Genomic DNA, 19,850 nt, shown 5'->3' on the forward strand with positions numbered 1-19,850 from the left:
GGGACGGAGAGCCCGACTTTGATCATATGATGTGGGGATGCACGACACTCCAGAGGGGTTGGAACGCAATGATGGCAACCCTCACGGAGCTGTTCGGGACGGAGCTCCAGCCAACCCCCGCCATGTGTCTATTGGGCCTTAGAGCCGGCGTCAAATGGAGCAGGGTTGGGGGTCATTTTCTTGACCTGTCCCTAGCCCTCTATAAAAGACTGATTACGAAGGGATGGAAGTTTCCCGCACCCCCCTCTCTGACAGAATGGAGAGGCGATGTCACAAGATGGTCCAGAGCTGAGCTGCAGGTCCTTAAGGCCGAGGAGGCCAGGGGAGTTCGCCAGACCCCCATCGCTTCGGAGTGGGAAAACCTAGTGACAAACTGGGACGACCTAATGAAGAGACCGATAGCACCTGAGGGGGTGGGATGAACTATCTGAAAAGGCCAACAGATATGCTGGTAGGGAAAGGTTCCTGAAACCATGATGGGAGGAACACCAGACGCCCCGCCAGCCTAGACGTGGGGAGGGAGAGTGAGGGGGGACAGGACACAATAACTTAAAAAAATAGAGGAGGGAGGGGAACGGAATATAGGCCACTCATATATAACATGAAACGCCCTGACAGCCCTCCCTTTTAGAAATTAAGCAGATCCACCCACATAAGCCAATAAGTTTATTTACAGTTTGTAGAGGAGTTTAAGTCTGTTATTAGGTCACAAATATAAAAAGTAACAATGGGCACTGAAAGAACTGACACCATAAAAACGGATTGATTAAGAGCTGGAAACAATGATGTATAAATATTATAATATTACTGAAATGAACAGGTAATTGTGAAACACATTGCAAGCAAAGCAGAACAAAGATGCGGCTCAATTAGTAGAAATGTATAATAAGGACAAACTGTTACTGTAAATAGACCTACATATGTAAAACAGCAAACAGTTAATAAAAATATATTTGAGAAAAAAAAAAAGAGTGTGTGAGATAAAAGAAATAAAACATCACGGCAGAATGATGCTTCTGCTTAGAAAATAAAATGAATAAAAATAAAATGTTCCTGAGCTAAGGGGCAAAAACTGCAGGACTATGGCTAAAATAACATGCCCATAAAAAGCTGCTAAAATAACCTCACAAACCCCTCCTCTTGTCGTTTCAAAGTGTAGAGGAAAACCCAATCAATGCTCTATTAAAAATAAACAAGATATACAAATGTCCAAGCCGACAAGTACAGCACACTGAAGAAGGTCAAATTAAAATGGTCAATTTAAAACCGAACTATTTTGTTGTTAAAAGCCGAATATCATATTTAAAGGTCATTGTCATTTTGAAAAGTGCCAATTATATCCACGACAACTGAATCAAGGAATATTCCCACTTCGGCAGATGCTAAGGTGACCAAATCAGTGCCAAGGAAAATCAAAGAGCACTTGTGTTTCAAAACCTCAACTCAAGCCAAGACTGCAGCATTCCGTGTAGTGCCAGATGTTAAAGTAAGAGACACTTAATTCATAGGAGGCTTTGTGTAGCAAAAACACCCTCAGCATGCACGTCTGGTAATGAGCCCTCACCATGATCATCAACAAATCAGCATCCACTTAAAGTAAGCGTTGTGCAGAAGGAAACTGTTGTAGTGCACATTCGAAAAGGCACCAAAGGCAACAAAACACATCCTGCACACAGTCCAGGACTGTGGTGCTGCGAAATACTGTATCATGCATCCAAAACACAGCTGCGCTGGTGGAAGCACCATCAGTCCTCCTTGTTGAGATGGGGCAGCCACTGCAAATAAAAAATAGCAATAGCAAAGTGCCACCAATTAAGACCAAAGTGAATGGGAATCCCCTGAATACACTCAAAAATATTGAGTGTATGGCTGAAGGTATTATGTCAAATATAGATGAAAACATGCTGACAAACCCAGAATCAACAGCCTTAAAGAAGTGTACAATCCTGGCAGTACTGGACGCATTAAATATCTGTTACTCAAGTTCATCTAAGTGTCTGAGAAAGGTTGTATTTAAAAGAGACGGATGACTTTGCTACTTGAAAAGTGTAGGTCTTGCAGGCAGATGTCAGTGCTACATTTTGCTGAAACAAAAGAGCTTTTAGTCTGCTCAGCTTGTCAAAATACATTAGAAGTAGCAATATGAGGCCAAATGTCTGCTACTTTTGTCTGATGCATAGGGGAGGAAAAGGAAGTTAAAGCAACAAGTTATAATTAGGGAGACCAAAACTATGTAGGCAAATCCGGTCTGCATTCCACAACAGCTCTTGCTGTTTAGAAGTACACAACTACCATTTGAGAGCACCTGGAACGCTGGCCGAATCAAGAGGCCAGGAACTCCCTTCAAATAACAGGCTATATTTGCTCCAAAAGTCTTACAAGCTCCGTGCAAGGACAGCTGTTTTCAAACAACTCAATGGCTCTCAGACACCTTGCATTCGCTGCCAATAAGAAAGACCTCTTTCATGCCATTGAAACATTTGTACAGGAAGGGTAGCTCCCACACCTCATGAATGTAACTATCTCCCAGCCTTTCATATCTGCCTACAGAAATGTGTTTCAAGCAGGCTGTGAATTAGAGTGTTGCAATAGGCAGGTTGATAACTTTGTGAATTAGCCAGATTACAGATGGTATTTCCGCCACAGTAAAAGGCAATTTTTCGATGCTCAGCAAAATATAAGTAGCTTCCTTCTTAGCCCGTATTTGCATCAAATGGAATGCGGCAAGCAGGTTCTTAGCCCTGACATAATGCAATGGGACGCAGACATTTTTCAATGTCTGTAGTCTCCAACCTAACTGCATAATTGACCTAAGTTGACTTTGTCCATGTTGTAAAGATGACATGTCAGTTTGCATAATGTCAACTGCAGAAGAAATTATGTTGTTAAGAGTGTATATGCGGTCAGACAAGGTGTTAATTCCATTATCTACAATGGTTAATACTTTCTGTAAGTTTTCTTGATATATTTGGATTAACTGGTCAGCAGCTTCTTGCTGTGAAAGAGCACATTTTATTACAAATTCCATATATCAAGTACTTTTTACATTGTCTTCTGAGGCCTAATAGAAAGTCTTTTAAGTCTGTATTTTTACATAGGAGACTGAGGTGTTCTTTTACAGCATCTAGGGCCAGATGTACCAAAGGATTTTACCCATTCTGTGTCAATGGGAAAAAGCTTTCCTACATATGGCCCCTAGTGAGGAACGTTTAACCATTGCTAGAATAAATTTCCTACACTGTATGTTGTCACAATATCCAAATGTTCTCATGACACATAGTGAGGGTCAGGTCTGTTCACTCTAAAACCCCCTCATGGAGTTTACAAAATGCACATGACAACCATTTGTGTCCACTGGCCACAATAACCTTCTGACAGGACTTGAAAGTATTGTGTTAAAAGTTCAATTCTGGACCCAACCATTGAGCTGCTCTTCAGTTGCATTAATGTACTTTTGCCATTTACAAAATTTGGGGCTAGTGGGTGCATTAAATTCTTAAATTTTTGTCAAGCCTAAAACGTTTGTCTGCTGCACTGTGTCATTTAAAAAAAATCATTGTAAAGGTATCAGGCAAGCTCTAAATAAAGCTTCCCTTCCCTGCATTTGCCAAATCTTAGTTCCCCAAACAATCTTTAAGACAATCGACTTCATCCAACATTCACAGCCTTCTTTAGCCAACGGGGAAACAAAGGAATTAGAATAAATCAATTTTGTACCAATTAACAATACATTGTGCATTTCCATAATTCAAAATAACAGGATGCAGCATCTTGAACATTATGCCCAGAAAAATATGTAAACGTATCCATATATGTTTTAGAACTCCCCACTGGCGGGGTAGGACAATGTTCACAATGTGTAGGAAGCTGGCTCAGTATGTACTATATCAAAATGAGGTATAGTCTGCACAGAGGCTTGACAGAGGGAATAATAGATAATACGAATGCTTTATTTGTGGTAGAGTGGTCGAGCTGTTAGGCTCATCAGAGGGTAGTGTAAAGCATTTGTTGTACAATAAGTGAAAACACACATTCAATGACTTAACTCCAATAGGTTTTTAAATAGACAACTATTCTTTTGTTAATTTAGTTTAGAACCACAAGATTCATTTAGCAGGTAAGCACATCAACTGAAAGGTACTTTGCACAGTAATAGTTAGGACTTTGAATCAAATCAAAATTGTACACAGTTTTCATTAAAATGGCAAATATTATTTTAAAAGTGGACACTGCAATTTTCAACAGTTCCTGGGGGAGGTTAGTAAAGTACAGTTTCTGAGGTAAGTACCCCACTTACGGGTTCAGTCTACGGGGGAAAGGTAGCCCACCACGGGGGGTTCAAGGCAACCCCAAACACCCAGCACCATCAACACAGGGCCGGTCAGGTGCAGAGGTCAAACAGGAGCCAAAATAATGTGGGTGCCTATGGAGACAGGGGGTACTCTGGTTCCAGTCTGCTTGCAGGTAAGTACATGCATTGTCAGAGGGCAGACCAGGGGGCTTTGGAGGAGTACTGGAGGGGGCCCAAATAGGCACAAAAACCCCACCCTCATCGGCACGGGGGTGACCAAGTGTAGTTTGCCAACAGGACATCAGGTTCTCAATAGAACTCTATGGAGGGTCCCAGGGGTCACTTGGATGCTGCAGGCAGGGCACGAGGGGGCCTCTTGGGCAAGCCACTGACTGGGCAAGGGTGAGGGCCGCCTGCTGGTCGTTGCTGCACCACTGGTCGGTTTCTCACAGGCTTGGGGGATGCAGGTGCAGTGCCTCTCCAGGCTTCAGATATCTTCGTCCTGGGCAGTCGTGGTCAGGGGCGTCCTCGGCATTCCATCTGCAGGCACCGTCGTGGGTGTGCAGAGAGGTCATCCCAGGGTGGACACATCGGAGTCGTCTGGGGGGGTCCTCTTTGGGTAGTTGGTTTCTCTGGACACAGGCCGGGAGCTTCAGGTGCAGAGTAGTTGGACTCACACTTTTGGAGTGAGAGTCGCTTTGAAGTTGGTTTCTTGGTCTTTTCTTTGGGCAGGTCCACAGGAGTTTCTTGGTCTTCGGTAATGCAGGCAGTCCCCTGGAGCCTTTTCAGGGTTCACTGGTCCTGCAGAACGCGTTGCTTCTTTTCTTGCAGCTTTTCGAAGCAGGAGACGGGCCGGTTGGCTGGGGCAGTCAGTCGTCTCCTCTTCTCTGGCGATTTTCAGCTCAGAAGTCCTTCTTTCTTGAGGTTGTCAGGAATCTGATGATCTGGGTTCAGGTTCACCCCCTAAATACTAAATTTAGGGGTGTGTTAGGGTCAGGGGGCAGTAGCCAATGGCTACTGTACCTGAGGGTGACTACACCCTCCTTGTGCCCACGCCCTCTGGGGAGGGGGGCACATCCCTATCCCTATTGGTCCAAATCCTCCAAAGCAAGATGGAGGATTTCTCAAGGAGGGGTCACTTCATCTCTGGACACCTAAGGGGTGGTCCTGGCTGAGGGGGCAACTCCTCCTTGTTTTTCTCATTATCCCTCTGGACTTGCCGCCAAAAGTGGTCCGGGGGCGGCAATCTCCACTGGCTGGAGTGCCCTGGGGGCATTGTAACACCAGGCCTGAGCCTTTGGGGGAGGTGTGAAGCATCTACACCCAGTGTAGGCTTTGTTTCTAGCCCCAGAGTGCCCAAAGGCTCCCACCCCAGAGGGTCAGAAACTTGTCTCTCAGTGGCAGGCTGGCACAGACCAGTCAGTCCTGCGCTGAAGGATTGAGTAAAATACAGGGGGTATCTATAAGATGCCCTCTGTGTGCATTTTTTAATAAATCCAACACTGGCATCAGTGTGGGTTTATTATTCGGAGGTGTTTGATACCAAACTTCCCAGTATTCAGTGTAGCCATTATGGAACTGTGGAGTTTGTTCTGACAGATTCCCAGACCATATACTTAATATGGCCCCACTGTACTTACGATGTCTAAGAGTGGACTTAGACACCATAGGGGCATATTGCTCATGCAGCTATGCCCTCACCTGTGGGATAGTGCACCCTGCCGTAGGGCTTTAAGGCCTGGTAGAGGGGTGACTTACCTATGCCACAGGCAGTTTTTTGTGTGCATGGCACCCTGAGGGGATGCCATGTTGACTTTGTCTTTTTCTCCCCACCAACACACACAATCTGCCATAGCAGTGTGCATGTGTTAGGTGAGGGTCCCTAAGGGTGGCACAACATATCCTGCAGCCCTTAAGTACCACTGGTACCTTTTACAAGGGACTTATCTGTGTGTCAGGGGTGTGCCAATTGTGGAAACAACAGTACATTTTTAGTGCAAGAACACTGGTGCTGGGGCCTGGTAAGCAGGGTCCCAGCACACTCGCAGTCAAGTCAGCATCAATAGCAGGCAAAAAGTGTGTGTTTGTTTTTGGTAACTGTAACTGCAACAAAAGGCTTGTATTTCACTTACTCTTCTGAGAGATGTGATAGCTATTAGGAAGGCTACTTTCCAGGTTAAGTATTGTATCTCACAAGAGTGCATGGGTTCAAATGGTGGACCCATGAGTCGTGTTAATACAATATTGAGGTTCCACGAAGGAACTGGTGGTGTTCTTGGTGGAATGATCCTTTTTAGACCCTCCATAAATGCTTTTATGACTGGGATTCTGAATAGTGAAGTTGAATGTGTAATTTGCAGATAGGCCGAAATTGCTGTGAGATGTATTTTCATGGATGAAATATCTAACCTAGACTTTTGTAAGTATCTTACAATGTTTTTCGCGGATGTGTGTAATGGTTGAATTTGATTATTATGACAATAATAAACAAATCTTTTCCATTTATTTGCGTAGCAATGTCTTGTAGTAGGTTTTCTAGCCTGTTTGATAACCTCCATACATTCTTGTGTAAGGTCTAGATGTCCGAATTCTAAGACTTCAGGAGCCAGATTGCTAGATTGAGCGATGCTGGATTCGGGTGTCTGATCTGTTGTTTGTGTTGAGTTAACAGATCTGGTCTGTTTGGTAGTTTGATATGAGGCACTACTGACAGGTCTAGTAGTGTTGTGTACCAAGGTTGTCGTGCCCAAGTTGGTGCTATTAGTATTAGTTTGAGTTTGTTTTGACTCAATTTGTTTACGAGATACGGAAGGAGTGGGAGAGGGGGAAAAGCGTAAGCAAATATCCCTGACCAACTCATCCATAACGCTTGCCCTTGGAGTGAGGCTGTGGGTACCTGGATGCGAAGTTTTGGCATTTTACGTTTTCTTTTGTTGCGAATAGGTCTATTTGCAGTGTTCCCCAGTTTTGGAAGTAGGTCTGTAGTATCTGGGGATGAATTTCCCATTTGTGGATCTGTTGGTGATCTCGACTGAGATTGTCAGCTACCTGGTTTTGAATTCCTGGTATGTATTGCGCTATTAGGCAAATGTGATTGTGAATCGCCCAATGCCAAATCTTTTGTGCTAAGAGACACAACTGTGTTGAGTGTCTCCCTCCCTGTTGGTTTAGGTAATACATTGTTGTCATGTTGTCTGTTTTGACAAGAATGAGTTTGTGGGCTATTAGTGGTTGAAATGCTTTCAACGCTAGAAACACTGCTAGTAGTTCTAACTGATTTATATGAAGTTGTTTCTGCTGAGTTTCCCATTGTCCCTGGATGCTGTGTTGGTTGAGGTGTGCTCCCCACCCTACCATGGAAGCATCTGTTGTGATCAGGTATTGAGGCACTGGGTCTTGGAAAGGCCGCCCTTGGTTTAAATTTATAGGATTCCACCATTGAAGCGAGGTGTATGTTTGGCGGTCTATCAACACTAGATCTTGAAGTTGACCCTGTGCTTGTGACCATTGTGTTGCTAGGCACTGTTGTAAGGGCCGCATGTGTAATCTTGCGTTTGGGACAATGGCTATGCATGAGGACATCATGCCTAGTAGTTTCATCACTAATTTTACCTGAAAAATTTGGTTTGGGTGCATGCTTTGTATTACGTTTTGGAATCCTTGTACCCTTTGTGGACTTGGAGTGGCAATCCCTTTTTTTGTGTTGATTGTTGCTCCTAAGTATTGTTGTTGTAATTGACACGGCTGTAAGTGTGATTTTTGGTAGTTTAGTGAGAACCCTAGTTTGTGAAGGGTTTCTATGACATATTTTGTGCGTTGAAGACACTGTTCCTACGTGTTGGTCTTGATTAACCAATCGTCTAGATACGGGAATACGTTTATGTGCTGTCTTCTGATGTGTGCAGCTACTACTGCAAGGCATTTTGTAAATACCCTTGGTGCTGTTATCCCGAATGGTAACACTTTGAATTGGTAATGTACTCCTTGGATTACAAACCTTAAGTATTTCCTGTGGGAAGGATGTATAGGTATATGGAAGTAAGCATCCTTGAGGTCTAATGTCGACATGTAGTTTTGTTGTTTGAGCAATGGAATTACGTCTTGAAGTGTCACCATGTGAAAGTGATCTGATTTGATGTAAATATTTAATGTTCTGAGATCTAATATGGGCCTCAGAGTTTTGTCCTTTTTTGGTATTAGAAAATACAGGGAGTAGACACCTGTTCCTTTCTGATGTTTGGGTACTAGTTCTATTGCATCTTTTTGTAATAACGCTTGGACTTCTAGTTGTAATAGATCCAAGTGTTGTTTGGACATGTTGTATGTGGTGGTAATTGTATGAATTCTATGCAATAACCATGTTGGATAATGGCTAGGACCCACGAGTCTGTTGTTATTTCCTCCCAATTTTTGTAGTAATCTGTGAGTCTCCCCCCCCACTGGTGTTATGTGTTTGGGAATGGTGACAGTGAAGTCACTGTTTAGTTTGAGGGGTTTTTGGGCTTTGGAACTTTCCTCTAGTTTTAGGGAACTGTCCACCTCTGTATTGCCCCGAAATCCTCCTCTTTGATACTGGCCCTGGTATGTGGGTCTGGTTTGTGAGGTTAAGGGTTCTGTGCTTTGGGCCCGAAACCCCCCTCTAAATTGTGTCTCCCTAAATGTGCCTCTGCTCTGTGGGGAGTAGATCGCGCCCATGGCTTTGGCCGTATCCGTGTCCTTTTTTAAATTCTCTATAGCTGTGTCCACCTCCGGCCCAAACAACTGCTGTCCATTAAAAGGCATATTAAGCACTGCCTGTTGGATCTCGGGCTTAAACCCGGAGGTGCGTAGCCATGCGTGTATCCGGATAGTGACCGCTGTATTCACAGTTCTTGCGGCTGTGTCCGCTGCATCCATTGCCGATCGTATCTGGTTGTTTGAGATACTTTGGCCCTCTTCCACCACTTGTTGTGCACGCTTTTGGAACTCCTTGGGCAAATGTTCTATAAAGTGCTGCATTTCATCCCAATGAGCTCTGTCATATCTTGACAATAAAGCCTGGGAATTGGCAATGCGCCATTGATTGGCCGCTTGTGCTGCAACTCTTTTCCCCGCTGCATCAAACTTTTGACTTTCTTTGTCGGGTGGTGGTGCATCTCCAGAGGTGTGTGAATTAACCCTTTTACGTGCTGCGCCTACTACTACTGAGTCAGGTGTCAGTTGTTGTGTGATGTATACAGGGTCTGTAGGGGGAGGCTTGTACTTTTTCTCCACCCTAGGTGTGATGGCTCTGGCTTTGACGGGTTGTTGAAATACTTGTTTCGCGTGTTTCAACATCCCTGGTAACATTGGGAGACTTTGGTACTGACTGTGTGTTGACGACAAAGTATTCAATAAAAAGTCATCCTCAATGGGTTCTGCGTGCAGTGCCACATTGTGAAAAGCCACTGCTCTGGACACCACTTGCGTGTAGGCAGTACTGTCTTCAGGTGGGGATGGTCTTCCTGGGTAGCAGTCTGGACTATTATCTGATACTGGCGCATCATATAGATCCCATGCATCTGGGTCATCCTGGCTGATCCCTGAGTGCGTTGGTGATTGCATCATAGGGGGGGTTGCAATTAGTGACAGTTGTGGTGAGTGGAGTGGTGATGGTTGTGGCGAAGAGTGAGGTGGAGTTACTGCTTTTGCCTGTGGTTGTTTTTCTTTGTCTTGGACAGCAAGTTTCCTTTTCATCTTTATAGGAGGGAGAGTTCTTATTTTCCCTGTTTCCTTTTGAATATGAAGCCTTCTTTCTGTATAATCTGGCTCCCCTGCTTCTAGCTCTTGTGCAAATTTATGGCCTTGTAGTTGTTCTGAAAGGCCTTGTTCTTCGGAGTAGGAGCTTGTTTTCGGCTCCGAAGCTGGGTGTTTCAGTACCGAAACTTTTTCTACAGTCTTTTTCGGCTCCGATGCCACTTTTTTAGGTTTCAGTGTGCCGATCTCTCGGTGCCGAGTCTGGTCTGAGCCAGGTTCTCGGTGTCGAGTATGCTCTGTGCCGGGATGACTTCGACACGTGTGTGCCCTTTTTCGGTGTCGATGGATGGTCACTGATTTTACGGGATAAGCCATGGCCTGCCGGCGGTGGCGTCCCCTGGGCCTTCATGATTTTGACGTGAGTTTTGGCCGGGGCTGGTTTACTCACGGTTTTCGGCGCCTGCTGGGTTTCGGGCTCGTCCGAGTCAGCGATGGAGAAAGTCTCCTCTTCCTCGACGTCGTGGTGTCCTGACGGCGCCAATGCCATTTGAAGCCTTCGTGCTCTCCGGTCCCGTAGCGTTTTCTTCGACCGAAACGCCCGACAGGCCTCGCAGGTATCCTCTTTGTGTTCTGGGGACAAACACAAATTACAGACCAGATGTTGATCTGTGTAAGGATACTTGTTGTGGCATTCGGGGCAGAAGCGGAATGGGGTCCGTTCCATTAGCCTTGAAGACACACACGGTCGGGCCGACCAGGCCCCGCCGGGGAATAGAAGCCCCGAAGGGCTACCGGAGTTCTTCTTCATTCGGTGTCAATCTGCGTTAACTAACCAGATACCGAACGTCAACAATACCGTTTAATTTTCCGAGATGTAACTAACTTTCCGAACCGAAACACAGAGCGAAGAGGAACACATCCGAACCCGATGGCGGAAAGAAAACAATCTAAGATGGAGTCGACGCCCATGCGCAATGGAGCTGAAATGGGAGGAGTCCCTCGATCTCGTGACTCGAAAGACATCTTCAAAGAAAAACAACTTGTAACACTCCGAGCCCAACACTAGATGGCAGGATATGCACAGCATGTGTATCTGCAGCTACACATGCCATTGAACGTTATTGAATCAACTGAGTTCTAGATAAAATGGCATGTACTGCAATGATTAGGAGGATAAGACATAATAATAGCAATGCAGTGACAAAGTGAAACGTAAGTAAAGTCCCACCATAGTGTCAGAATACCTACCTACACCACTAAAGCACTACTAGAGAACAGATATGTTTGCCCTAATCTGCCCTTCCAGGTCCCCAGGAAGACACCATTCCGCATATCTGGATTTGGTAGTAGCGAAGAGGACTATTGGTCTACTAAGAGTCCCCTCTCATTTATGAGGAGAGGACGTCAAGTCTCGGCAGACAACTGTAATGAAGCAAAAGCACGTGTTGGCAATTTTCTGGCTGGAACTCTCCATCTAACGTATATGGGGCAGAAGGATATTTTATAACAAAACAGATGGTGTCCTGAGTAAACTGCCATAACATAAGAACACACGTTTACCGGGAAGTGGCAAAGATAGTGGTGTTCCACTTTGTACGGACAACAAAACCAGGTACAGCCTTGAGCAGAGTACAGAATGAGAATGTCAGACTAAGAAAAATGGAAACAGTTCTTATACTAAGAGTGTGTGAGATAAAAGAAATAAAACATCACCGCAGAAAGAAGCTTCTGCTTATTAAATAAAATGAATACATCATTACTGAGCTTAAGGGCAGAAACCTCAGGCCTATGGCTAAAATAACGTACACTTTAAATGCCGCTAAAATAACCTCACAACAGCAGTAAACCAGAACATTAGAAGACTAGTAGGTTTCAGGGGCGCCTGTAAGGTACCCTCTGGGTGCATGTCATAATTAATCCAATATTGGTATCTGTATGCATTTATTAAAACGAGGTGTTTGATACCAAACAGCATAAGTTCCAGTGCCCAGTACATACCTTGAGATGGCTTCTCTGTTCATTTGCAATATCTAGTGATAGAACTAGACATTACAGGGGAATATCTGTTCATGCAGATATGTCCTCACATAAAATAAAATGAAGCCTGCCTTAGGGCTCTAAGGCCTGCTGTAGGGGTGACTTGCATATATTATGTGCAGTGAGTTTAGAATGGCACACAATGAATGTGCTACGTCATGTTTTCACTCATAGTTTGCACAATGACAGGCAGTCTGTAATGGTAGGCTGCATGCAATTTGTAGGGGGGTACCTCACGGTGGCCTACTACATGCTGCATCCCTTAGGGCCCCTCTTTAGTACCCAGGCCCTAGTCACCAGGGGTATCATTTATTAGGGACTGACAAAGGTGCTAAAATGTGTGTCAACTGTACAAACTTAGAACTTTTACCTCATTTTAGGGAAAGAGCATGGGACCTGGGGCACTGGTTAGCAGGTGCCGAGTGCACCTTCAGTCGAAAAACATCAGTACCCGTGGCAAAAATGCTGGGGGCTAACCATTTCAAAAGGGGCACTTTCCTACAAGGAGCCACTTCCCTGCAGCAGCAGGCATCAACTGCAACGGCCCAGTTCTCTGTTGTGCTGACCATCTGGTCCACCGAGGGATCATCTCACCAGGAGGATGTGTCCAGGAGTGCAGCCCTGTTGACCCATCCATTCTATGAGATGCTTTGCCTACTGTCAGCTGTAAGCACCAAGGCTTGTTGTCGTTCTGCTGCACTTCTTTCTCCCTCTTCTGCAGGAACCACAAGGTCCATGAGAGCCTCTATCTCACCAACCCATCGAATAAAACACCTATGCACCCCTGAAACAGACAGTGTGTCTGCAGAGCAGAGACCCTCAAGGACCGAGCCAACTTTTGGGCTCAGCTGGACTCGTGACCTAGTTCCCACTTTCAGCATTCCTCGTCCAGGTACTGCTCCCAGTGACTTCCAAACATAGCATCCAAGGCTACCACCACTAGGAGCACCTCTGCACCCAGACAGACCAGGGCAGGTAACCCGAAACTACCAGTGATTTTAAAGACCTTGGCCCCTACTTACCTTAAGTCCAGAAGAACAGTCCTATAAGTCAACTGCAAGTGATCCGCTGCAGTGCGCGTTTTCGCCATAGAAAAACATTACAACATTCAAGGCTCATGCCTCAGATTTGACAGTTGTAATTTCTGCATTTCTTAAAATCGCTAACTTCAAAGTACTTACGTGGTCTTGTAGATCTTGGTGCCTAAATTAAAATTCTGTACTATTTTTCTAAAATTGGTCTTAAGTTTCTTCTTGAATGTGTGTCTCATTTACTGCACTACCATCTGATAAGCCTAAACCGGTCCTCCACACTACCACAAAAGAGAGCATTTAGGGTTGTTACTTTAACCTCAGTCAGCCAATAGGGGTCATCTGTACTATCTGCATAGTGCACCCCTACATTGGTACACTGCATAGATGGACAGCTTTGCACATAGTGCAACTCTGAAAGCATTAACATTTAAACACAGGACACTTAACTTTATCCACAACTACCAACCATCACTAATAAAAAGACAATTAAACTTCTTTGGATTGAAAGTCATGTCTTGCCACAAAAATAAGGTTTGTGAGAAATCATATAAACAAAGGTGTGATCAGGCAAGAAATGCGCAACTGGGCCCTTAAGACATTTTACCAAGTGCTGAGAAGTGCATCTGAGCCACTGCTTTGGCCTTCGATACTGTCGACGATAAGAATGGTGATGTGGTTTACTAGGAAGACTTTTACAACCCATCATGGTTCAGAGAAGTCAGAAGCCTTGCTGTCACCCTATAATGTCAGCACCATAATAAGTAGTTAGGACTTAAACAATCTTGGATAAGCACTGTCCGTTGTTTTTCATTGGAGAGGTTGGCGGCAGATCGTTGTTCTCGTCTGAAGTGCTTGAGGGTTTGAACAATTTCTGTATGTATGTAGATGGTATTTCTTTAGCGGGATCCTAGCCAAGAAGCAGCAGCTTTGTCTACATGATCAAAGACAAGCATAAAGTCAACAAGTGTTGAGAGGAAGCTGGGTTGTAGTGGTAATGTATTGTGATGTAGTTTTATTTAAAGTACTGAGTCTTGAACTCTTTCATAAACTGGAGCAGTGGTGAGGCGGTCCTGTTGGGTACGAGATATTGTTTCAGACCTTGGGAGCACAGCTAAAACAAGCATTATCAAAGTCAATAGGCCTTGCCTATACAAGAGTAATTGGCTTTGGCAATGTGTTTTGCCATGTTGTCCAAGAGTGGGGCTGCTATTCAGTACGGCTAAAGGTTAGCTGTGTATAGTATCGGAGTAGAGTGGGGGAATAGAATGTCAGAGTGGATTTGCTGGAATAACGTAGAGTGGAGTAGGAGCTGAGTAGAGATCAGTGGCAGAGTGTGTCCTAGAGCGGAGTGGGGTGGAATAGGGTGGAGTGGATTGGGGTGCTGGTGTGGATTAGATTAGAGTAGAGTGGTGTGGTGTGTATTGGATTGGGGTAGAGTGGACTGGCGTGGGATGGGCTGCATTGCAGAGGGGTGGATTGAAATTGGGTGAGGTTGATGGGATTAGGGTGGGTTTGATTGGATTAAGTGAGTGGTTTGGATTGGAGTGATAGGGATGGGGTGAGGTGAGGTGGCCTGGATTCACTTAAGTGGGGTAGGCTGGATGGATTGGAGTGGGGTGGACTGGACTGGGGTGGGATGGATTGGATTGGATTGGGATAGAGTGGGGTGGAATGTAGTAGAGTGCATTGGATTGGATTAGAGTGAGGTTGATTGGGTAGTGGTGGAACTTATTGGAGTGGGGAGGGGTGGGTTGAAGTGGGGTGGACTGGATTGGAGTCGGGTGGGATGGATGGAAGTGAGTTGGATTGGAGTGGGGTGGATAAGACTGGAATGGGGTGGATTTGACTGGAGTGAATAGGGGTGAAATGGATAGGGTAAAGTGAATTGGATTTGAGTGGGGTAGATTGGACTGGGCTGGATTAGGATTGACTGAATTGGTGTGGGGCAGATTGGATTAGTGTGGTGGACTAGTGTAATGGGGTGGATTGGATTGTGGTGGGGTGGGTCTGGAGTTTATTGGGGTGAGGTGGACTGGGGCAGATTGTTTTGGATTGGAGTGGGTTGTTTGGGATTGGAGTGTGCAGGGTGGAGGAGACAGGTTAGAGTGAAAAATCAAATAGAATGGCAGGAATGCATTTAATTTCATCATCCTGAAAATTAATTAAAATTAATTTTGTTTGGAAATTTATAAAGCATTTTGTGGAACACTTTTCCCGTTAAAATTTTTGTTTCATTAGGGGATGCTTCCCCTGGGATGGGTAGGTTAGCGTTTGGCGACAGGTTGAAGTGGGACTAGTTGTGTTGGATTAGAGTGGGACAGACTAGAGTGGGACAGACTGGAGTGGAGCAGATTGGAGTGGAGCAGATTGGAGTGGAGCAGATTGGAGTGGAGCAGATTGGAGTGGAGCAGATTGGAGTGGAGCAGATTGGAGTGGGACACGTTGAAATGGATTGGCATGGGGCAGATTGTTTTGGATTGGAGGGGGTATTATGGGAGTGGACAGACTAGAGTGGGGCAAATTGTTTTGGTTAAATATTGGAGCAGAATTTAGTGAGATGGAGTGGGGCCGATTGTTTTGGACTGGAGTGCAGCAGATTGTTTTGGATTGGGACAGACTGTTTGCGATTCGAATGAGGGATAATGTTTTGGATTGGAGTGGGGCATATTGTTTTGGATTAGAGTGCAGCAGATGCAGTGGGGCAGATTGTTTTGGATTGGGGCAGATTGGGCCAGATTATACTGGATTGGAATGGGGCATTTTGTTTTTAACTGGAATGGGGACAAATGGAGTGATGCAGATTGTTTTGGTTTGGAGTGGGGTGAACCGGATTGGAATTGGGTGGGTTGGAGTGGATTGAATTGGGGTGAGTGGTTTAGGTTTTTGTGGGGTCGCTCAGCATGGTTTGTAGTGGGGCAGATTGAAGTCGTGTGGATTGGCGTGTAATTATGTGTTAAAGCATTGTTTCAGAAATAACATACATTAAAGAAACAATGTTGCTTTGCAATATTTCAAACAAGATAATGGTCATCTTTTGAATAGAGCGCCCACAAGCAAAAACAAAAGAAAACATGAGTGGAAAGTGAGAAAAGATGACTTGGCAAAACAAAAGAAAGTTAGCTGTTTTAAACAAAACTTTGCAAGTTTGTTTGCCCTGCTGGCCATGTTTTTAACAGTCACAAGCCTTCTGTTTGCAGGGCGCTAGAAGTTAAAAAGAACAAAACAGTACCTCTAGCACATCGTGAGAATCACACAGGCACTAATTAAGTTGAATGAATCAGTGTTTGGTCCCTACTCGACAGAGAGAAATGTAAACAATGCTTGCCCTGCAGTGACTAATTACAAGGCTGAAAAGAAGAGTGCCATGCAAGCCAACAAATGGTAAGCAACAGGCGGGCTCCAAGCCCTTTACTGAACACAAAGTCTCACAAGTGGGACGCATGCGTTAGCGCATACACTCGCAGGCTCAACCCTAAAAAGGGCCCGCTGTATGGTATTTTATTTTTTTACATTTCTTATTCTGCAATCTGTTGGTGTGGTGGCTGCTGATGTGCAGGGCACCACCAGAGATGGTGAGCTTGTCTGCAAGGTAAGTAGGGGAGCTATTGGTGATTACTTACAACTTCTTGACTCTCAGTCATCGCCTTAAGGAAACAGAGGAGTAAACTCTGCAAATAAACATACTGATGTTAGATTCATTATGTTAAGAAAGATGGCCCTATTGAGAAGCTTCATGAAGGTAAACCTGTGTTGGTGAGATGAAGTAATACACCTAGCAATAGCAAATGAAAGTAAAGGAACAAAGGCAACCCTGAGAAAATGTCTGTTGACACAAGTGCATAATGGATCACAACTATCATTCTTACAACTGAATATCACATTGTATGAAACACTTTGACGATTGTATTGTAAGGCACTGCTCAAAATACCATTACTTCATGATTCTTACCAATTGAGTGCAGTCTTTCACAGCAAATTAAAGCCACTACTCTTTCGGCCAACCGCACACATTTCATTGCAGGGCCCTGAAAAGGCACAAAAGAGCAATGTATTCTTGCATGCAATGTAACTGAAATGCATAACGTTTCAAATACCACCACAGACAATTAATGCAAAAGCTTTATTACAGTACAGTTGACTTATGCCTCAGAGTAGTCATATGAACCAACATAATGTATTTAAACTTTCATGCAGAACAAGTCAGATATCTTTTTCAAAATCATATTTTATTGAGGCTAACTTTATTCTTACTAAAAATCCATATGCAGGAAATGATGCAATGAAACCCAAATTAATGAAATTATCATGACTGTAGATAAAAGGAGGGTCCATGGAATCCATTAACCATGAAAATTATTTGACTTTTGAAGACCTAGTTATTAACTGTGATCCTATATACTGACAACAAAAAATGTTACTCCAACTTAAATAGATCAACAAGGCTGTAAAAATAACTCTCAAGCATCCGTGTATACAAGCAACCTCCACAGACCCCACTGACAGTTTCAGACCGCACAAAACAGTTTCAGATAATTTTAACCCAAGAGGAAGGGCATAACATATTTATTTGGTTGGTGTAAAATCATCTAGTGTTGGGTTCGGAGTGGTACAAGTTGTTTTTCTTGGAAGAAGCATTTCTGAGTCATAGAATGGAATGATAACTCCTTCTCTGTGATACTGCGCATGGACATCGAGTCCTTTGTTAGACTGTTTTCCGCCATGCAGGTGAGAAAGAGAGTATAGAGGAAATATAGAAAAAGAGATGTCCATGGAAGTGAATCTACATATGTACAAATATATACAATATAAGGCACCTGGAACGGCCTCAAGCATCCAGGGAGGAGGGAGGTTGCATGTGAATCAACAGCACTACACACCACAAACATATCTACTGGGACATAACATTTTCCATTTGATGGCATGTGTGGCTGTAGATACACATGCTCTGCACGGACTGTAAAGCTGTCCCTCCATGAAAGCGGTGGTTAGCCTGTGGGAGTTACAATTGTTTGAAAAAAAATTCTTAGTACAGCCTGCCCTACACTGGCTTGCTGACATGCTTGTATATCATTCTACACAATAATGCTTTGTGAATTTGTGTGTAGTGTAGACCAAGTAGCTGCTTTGAAAATGTCAGCTAAAGGAATGTTTCCTAAGAAAGACATGGTGGCTCCTTTTTTCCTCGTGGAATGTGCTCCAAGAGTTACTCATAACTGTCTTTTTGCTTTAACTTAACAGGTTTTAATGCATTTGACTATCCATCTGGCTATACTATTTTTAGATATTGGATTATCCTTATGAGGAACAAAAAACGCTACAAAGAGCGGTTTAGTTTTCCTGAAGTATTTCCTTCTGTCAATGTCCGTTTGACATCTAAAGTGTGGAGGGCTCTTTCTGCAACGGAGTCAGGCTGGGTGAGGAAAACCGGGTACCTCAATGGTTTGATTGATATGTGTAGGAAAGTAGCCTCTTTATAGCCTTGTTACCCCCACTTTTGGCCTGTTTGTGAGTATATGTCAGGGTGTTTTCACTGTCTCACTGGGATCCTGCTAACCAGGGCCCAGTGCTCATAGTGAAAACCCTATATTGTCAGTGCGCTAGCCAGGACCCCAGTGCTCATAAGTTTGTGGCCTATATGTGTTCCCTGTGTGGTGCCTGTCTCACTGAGGCTCTGCTAACCAGAACCTCAGTGGTTATGCTCTCTCTGCTTTCCACGTTTGTCGCTACAGGCTAGTGACTCAATTTACCAATTCACATTGGCATACTGGTGCACCCATATAATTCCCTTGTATATGGTACTAAGGTACCCAGGGTATTGGGGTTCCAGTAGATCCCATGGGCTGCAGCATTTCTTTTGCCACTCATAGGGAGCCCTAACAATTCTTACACAGGCCTGCCACTGCAGACTGCGTGAAATAACATCCACGTTATTTCACAGCCATTTACCACTGCACTTAAGTAACTTATAAGTCACTTATATGTCTAACCTTCACCTGGTGAAGGTTGGGTGCAAAGTTACTTAGTGTGTGGGCACCCTGGCACTAGCCAAGGTGCCCTCACATCGTTCAGGGCAAATCCTATGTATAGTGTCACAATGGTAACTCCGAACATGGCCATGTAACATGTCTAAGATTATGGAATTGTCACCCCAATACAATTCTGTTATTGGGGGGACAATTCCATGATCCCCCGGGTCTCTAGCACAGAACCCGGGTACTGCCAAACTGCCTTTCCGGGGTCTCCACTGCAGCTGCTGCTGCTGCTGCCAACCCCTCAGACATGTTTCTGGAACACAGCAACTCTGTCCAAGTGACACTCACAGTCCAGTGACTTTTCAGTCCAAGTTTGGTAAAGGTAAGTCCTTGCCTCCCAACGCTAGACTGCAAAGCTGTGTACCGCGTGATTTGCAGCTGCTCCAACTCCTGTGCACTCTTCCAGGATTTCCTTCATGCACAGCCAAGCCTGGGTCCCCTGGCACTCCATCCTGCAGTGCACAACCTTCTGAGTTGTCCTCCGGCATCGTGGGATTCCCTTTTGTGACTTCACATGGACTCCGGTTCACTTTTCTTTTAAGTGCCTGTTGGGGTACTTCTGCGGGTGCTGCCTGCTTCTGTGAGGGATCCCTGAGTTGCTGGGCACCCCCTCGGTCTCCTCCTCCAAGTGGCGACATCTTGGTCCCTCCTGGGCCACAGCAGCACCCAAAAACCTCTAACGTGACCCTTGCAGCTAGCAAGGCTTGTTTGCGGTCTTTCTGCAAGCTTCATCGCGACGTG

General features: G+C 44.6%; 1 protein-coding gene across 3 annotated transcripts in view; it reads right to left on the reverse strand.

Annotated features, from left to right (window-relative positions):
• DICER1 (dicer 1, ribonuclease III) overlaps window positions 1-19,850 on the reverse strand; it is an 848,581-nt gene that overhangs the window by 510,136 nt on the left and 318,595 nt on the right. For all 3 annotated transcript variants that reach the window (XM_069208246.1, XM_069208245.1, XM_069208247.1), the window contains one exon: window positions 17,027-17,102. In XM_069208246.1, the coding sequence (XP_069064347.1) occupies window positions 17,027-17,102 (76 nt within the window). The remainder of the gene's footprint in view (window positions 1-17,026; window positions 17,103-19,850) is intronic.

Source organism: Pleurodeles waltl, chromosome 9 (genome assembly GCF_031143425.1).
Source record: "Pleurodeles waltl isolate 20211129_DDA chromosome 9, aPleWal1.hap1.20221129, whole genome shotgun sequence".
In the NCBI taxonomy this organism is placed as follows: domain Eukaryota; kingdom Metazoa; phylum Chordata; class Amphibia; order Caudata; family Salamandridae; genus Pleurodeles; species Pleurodeles waltl.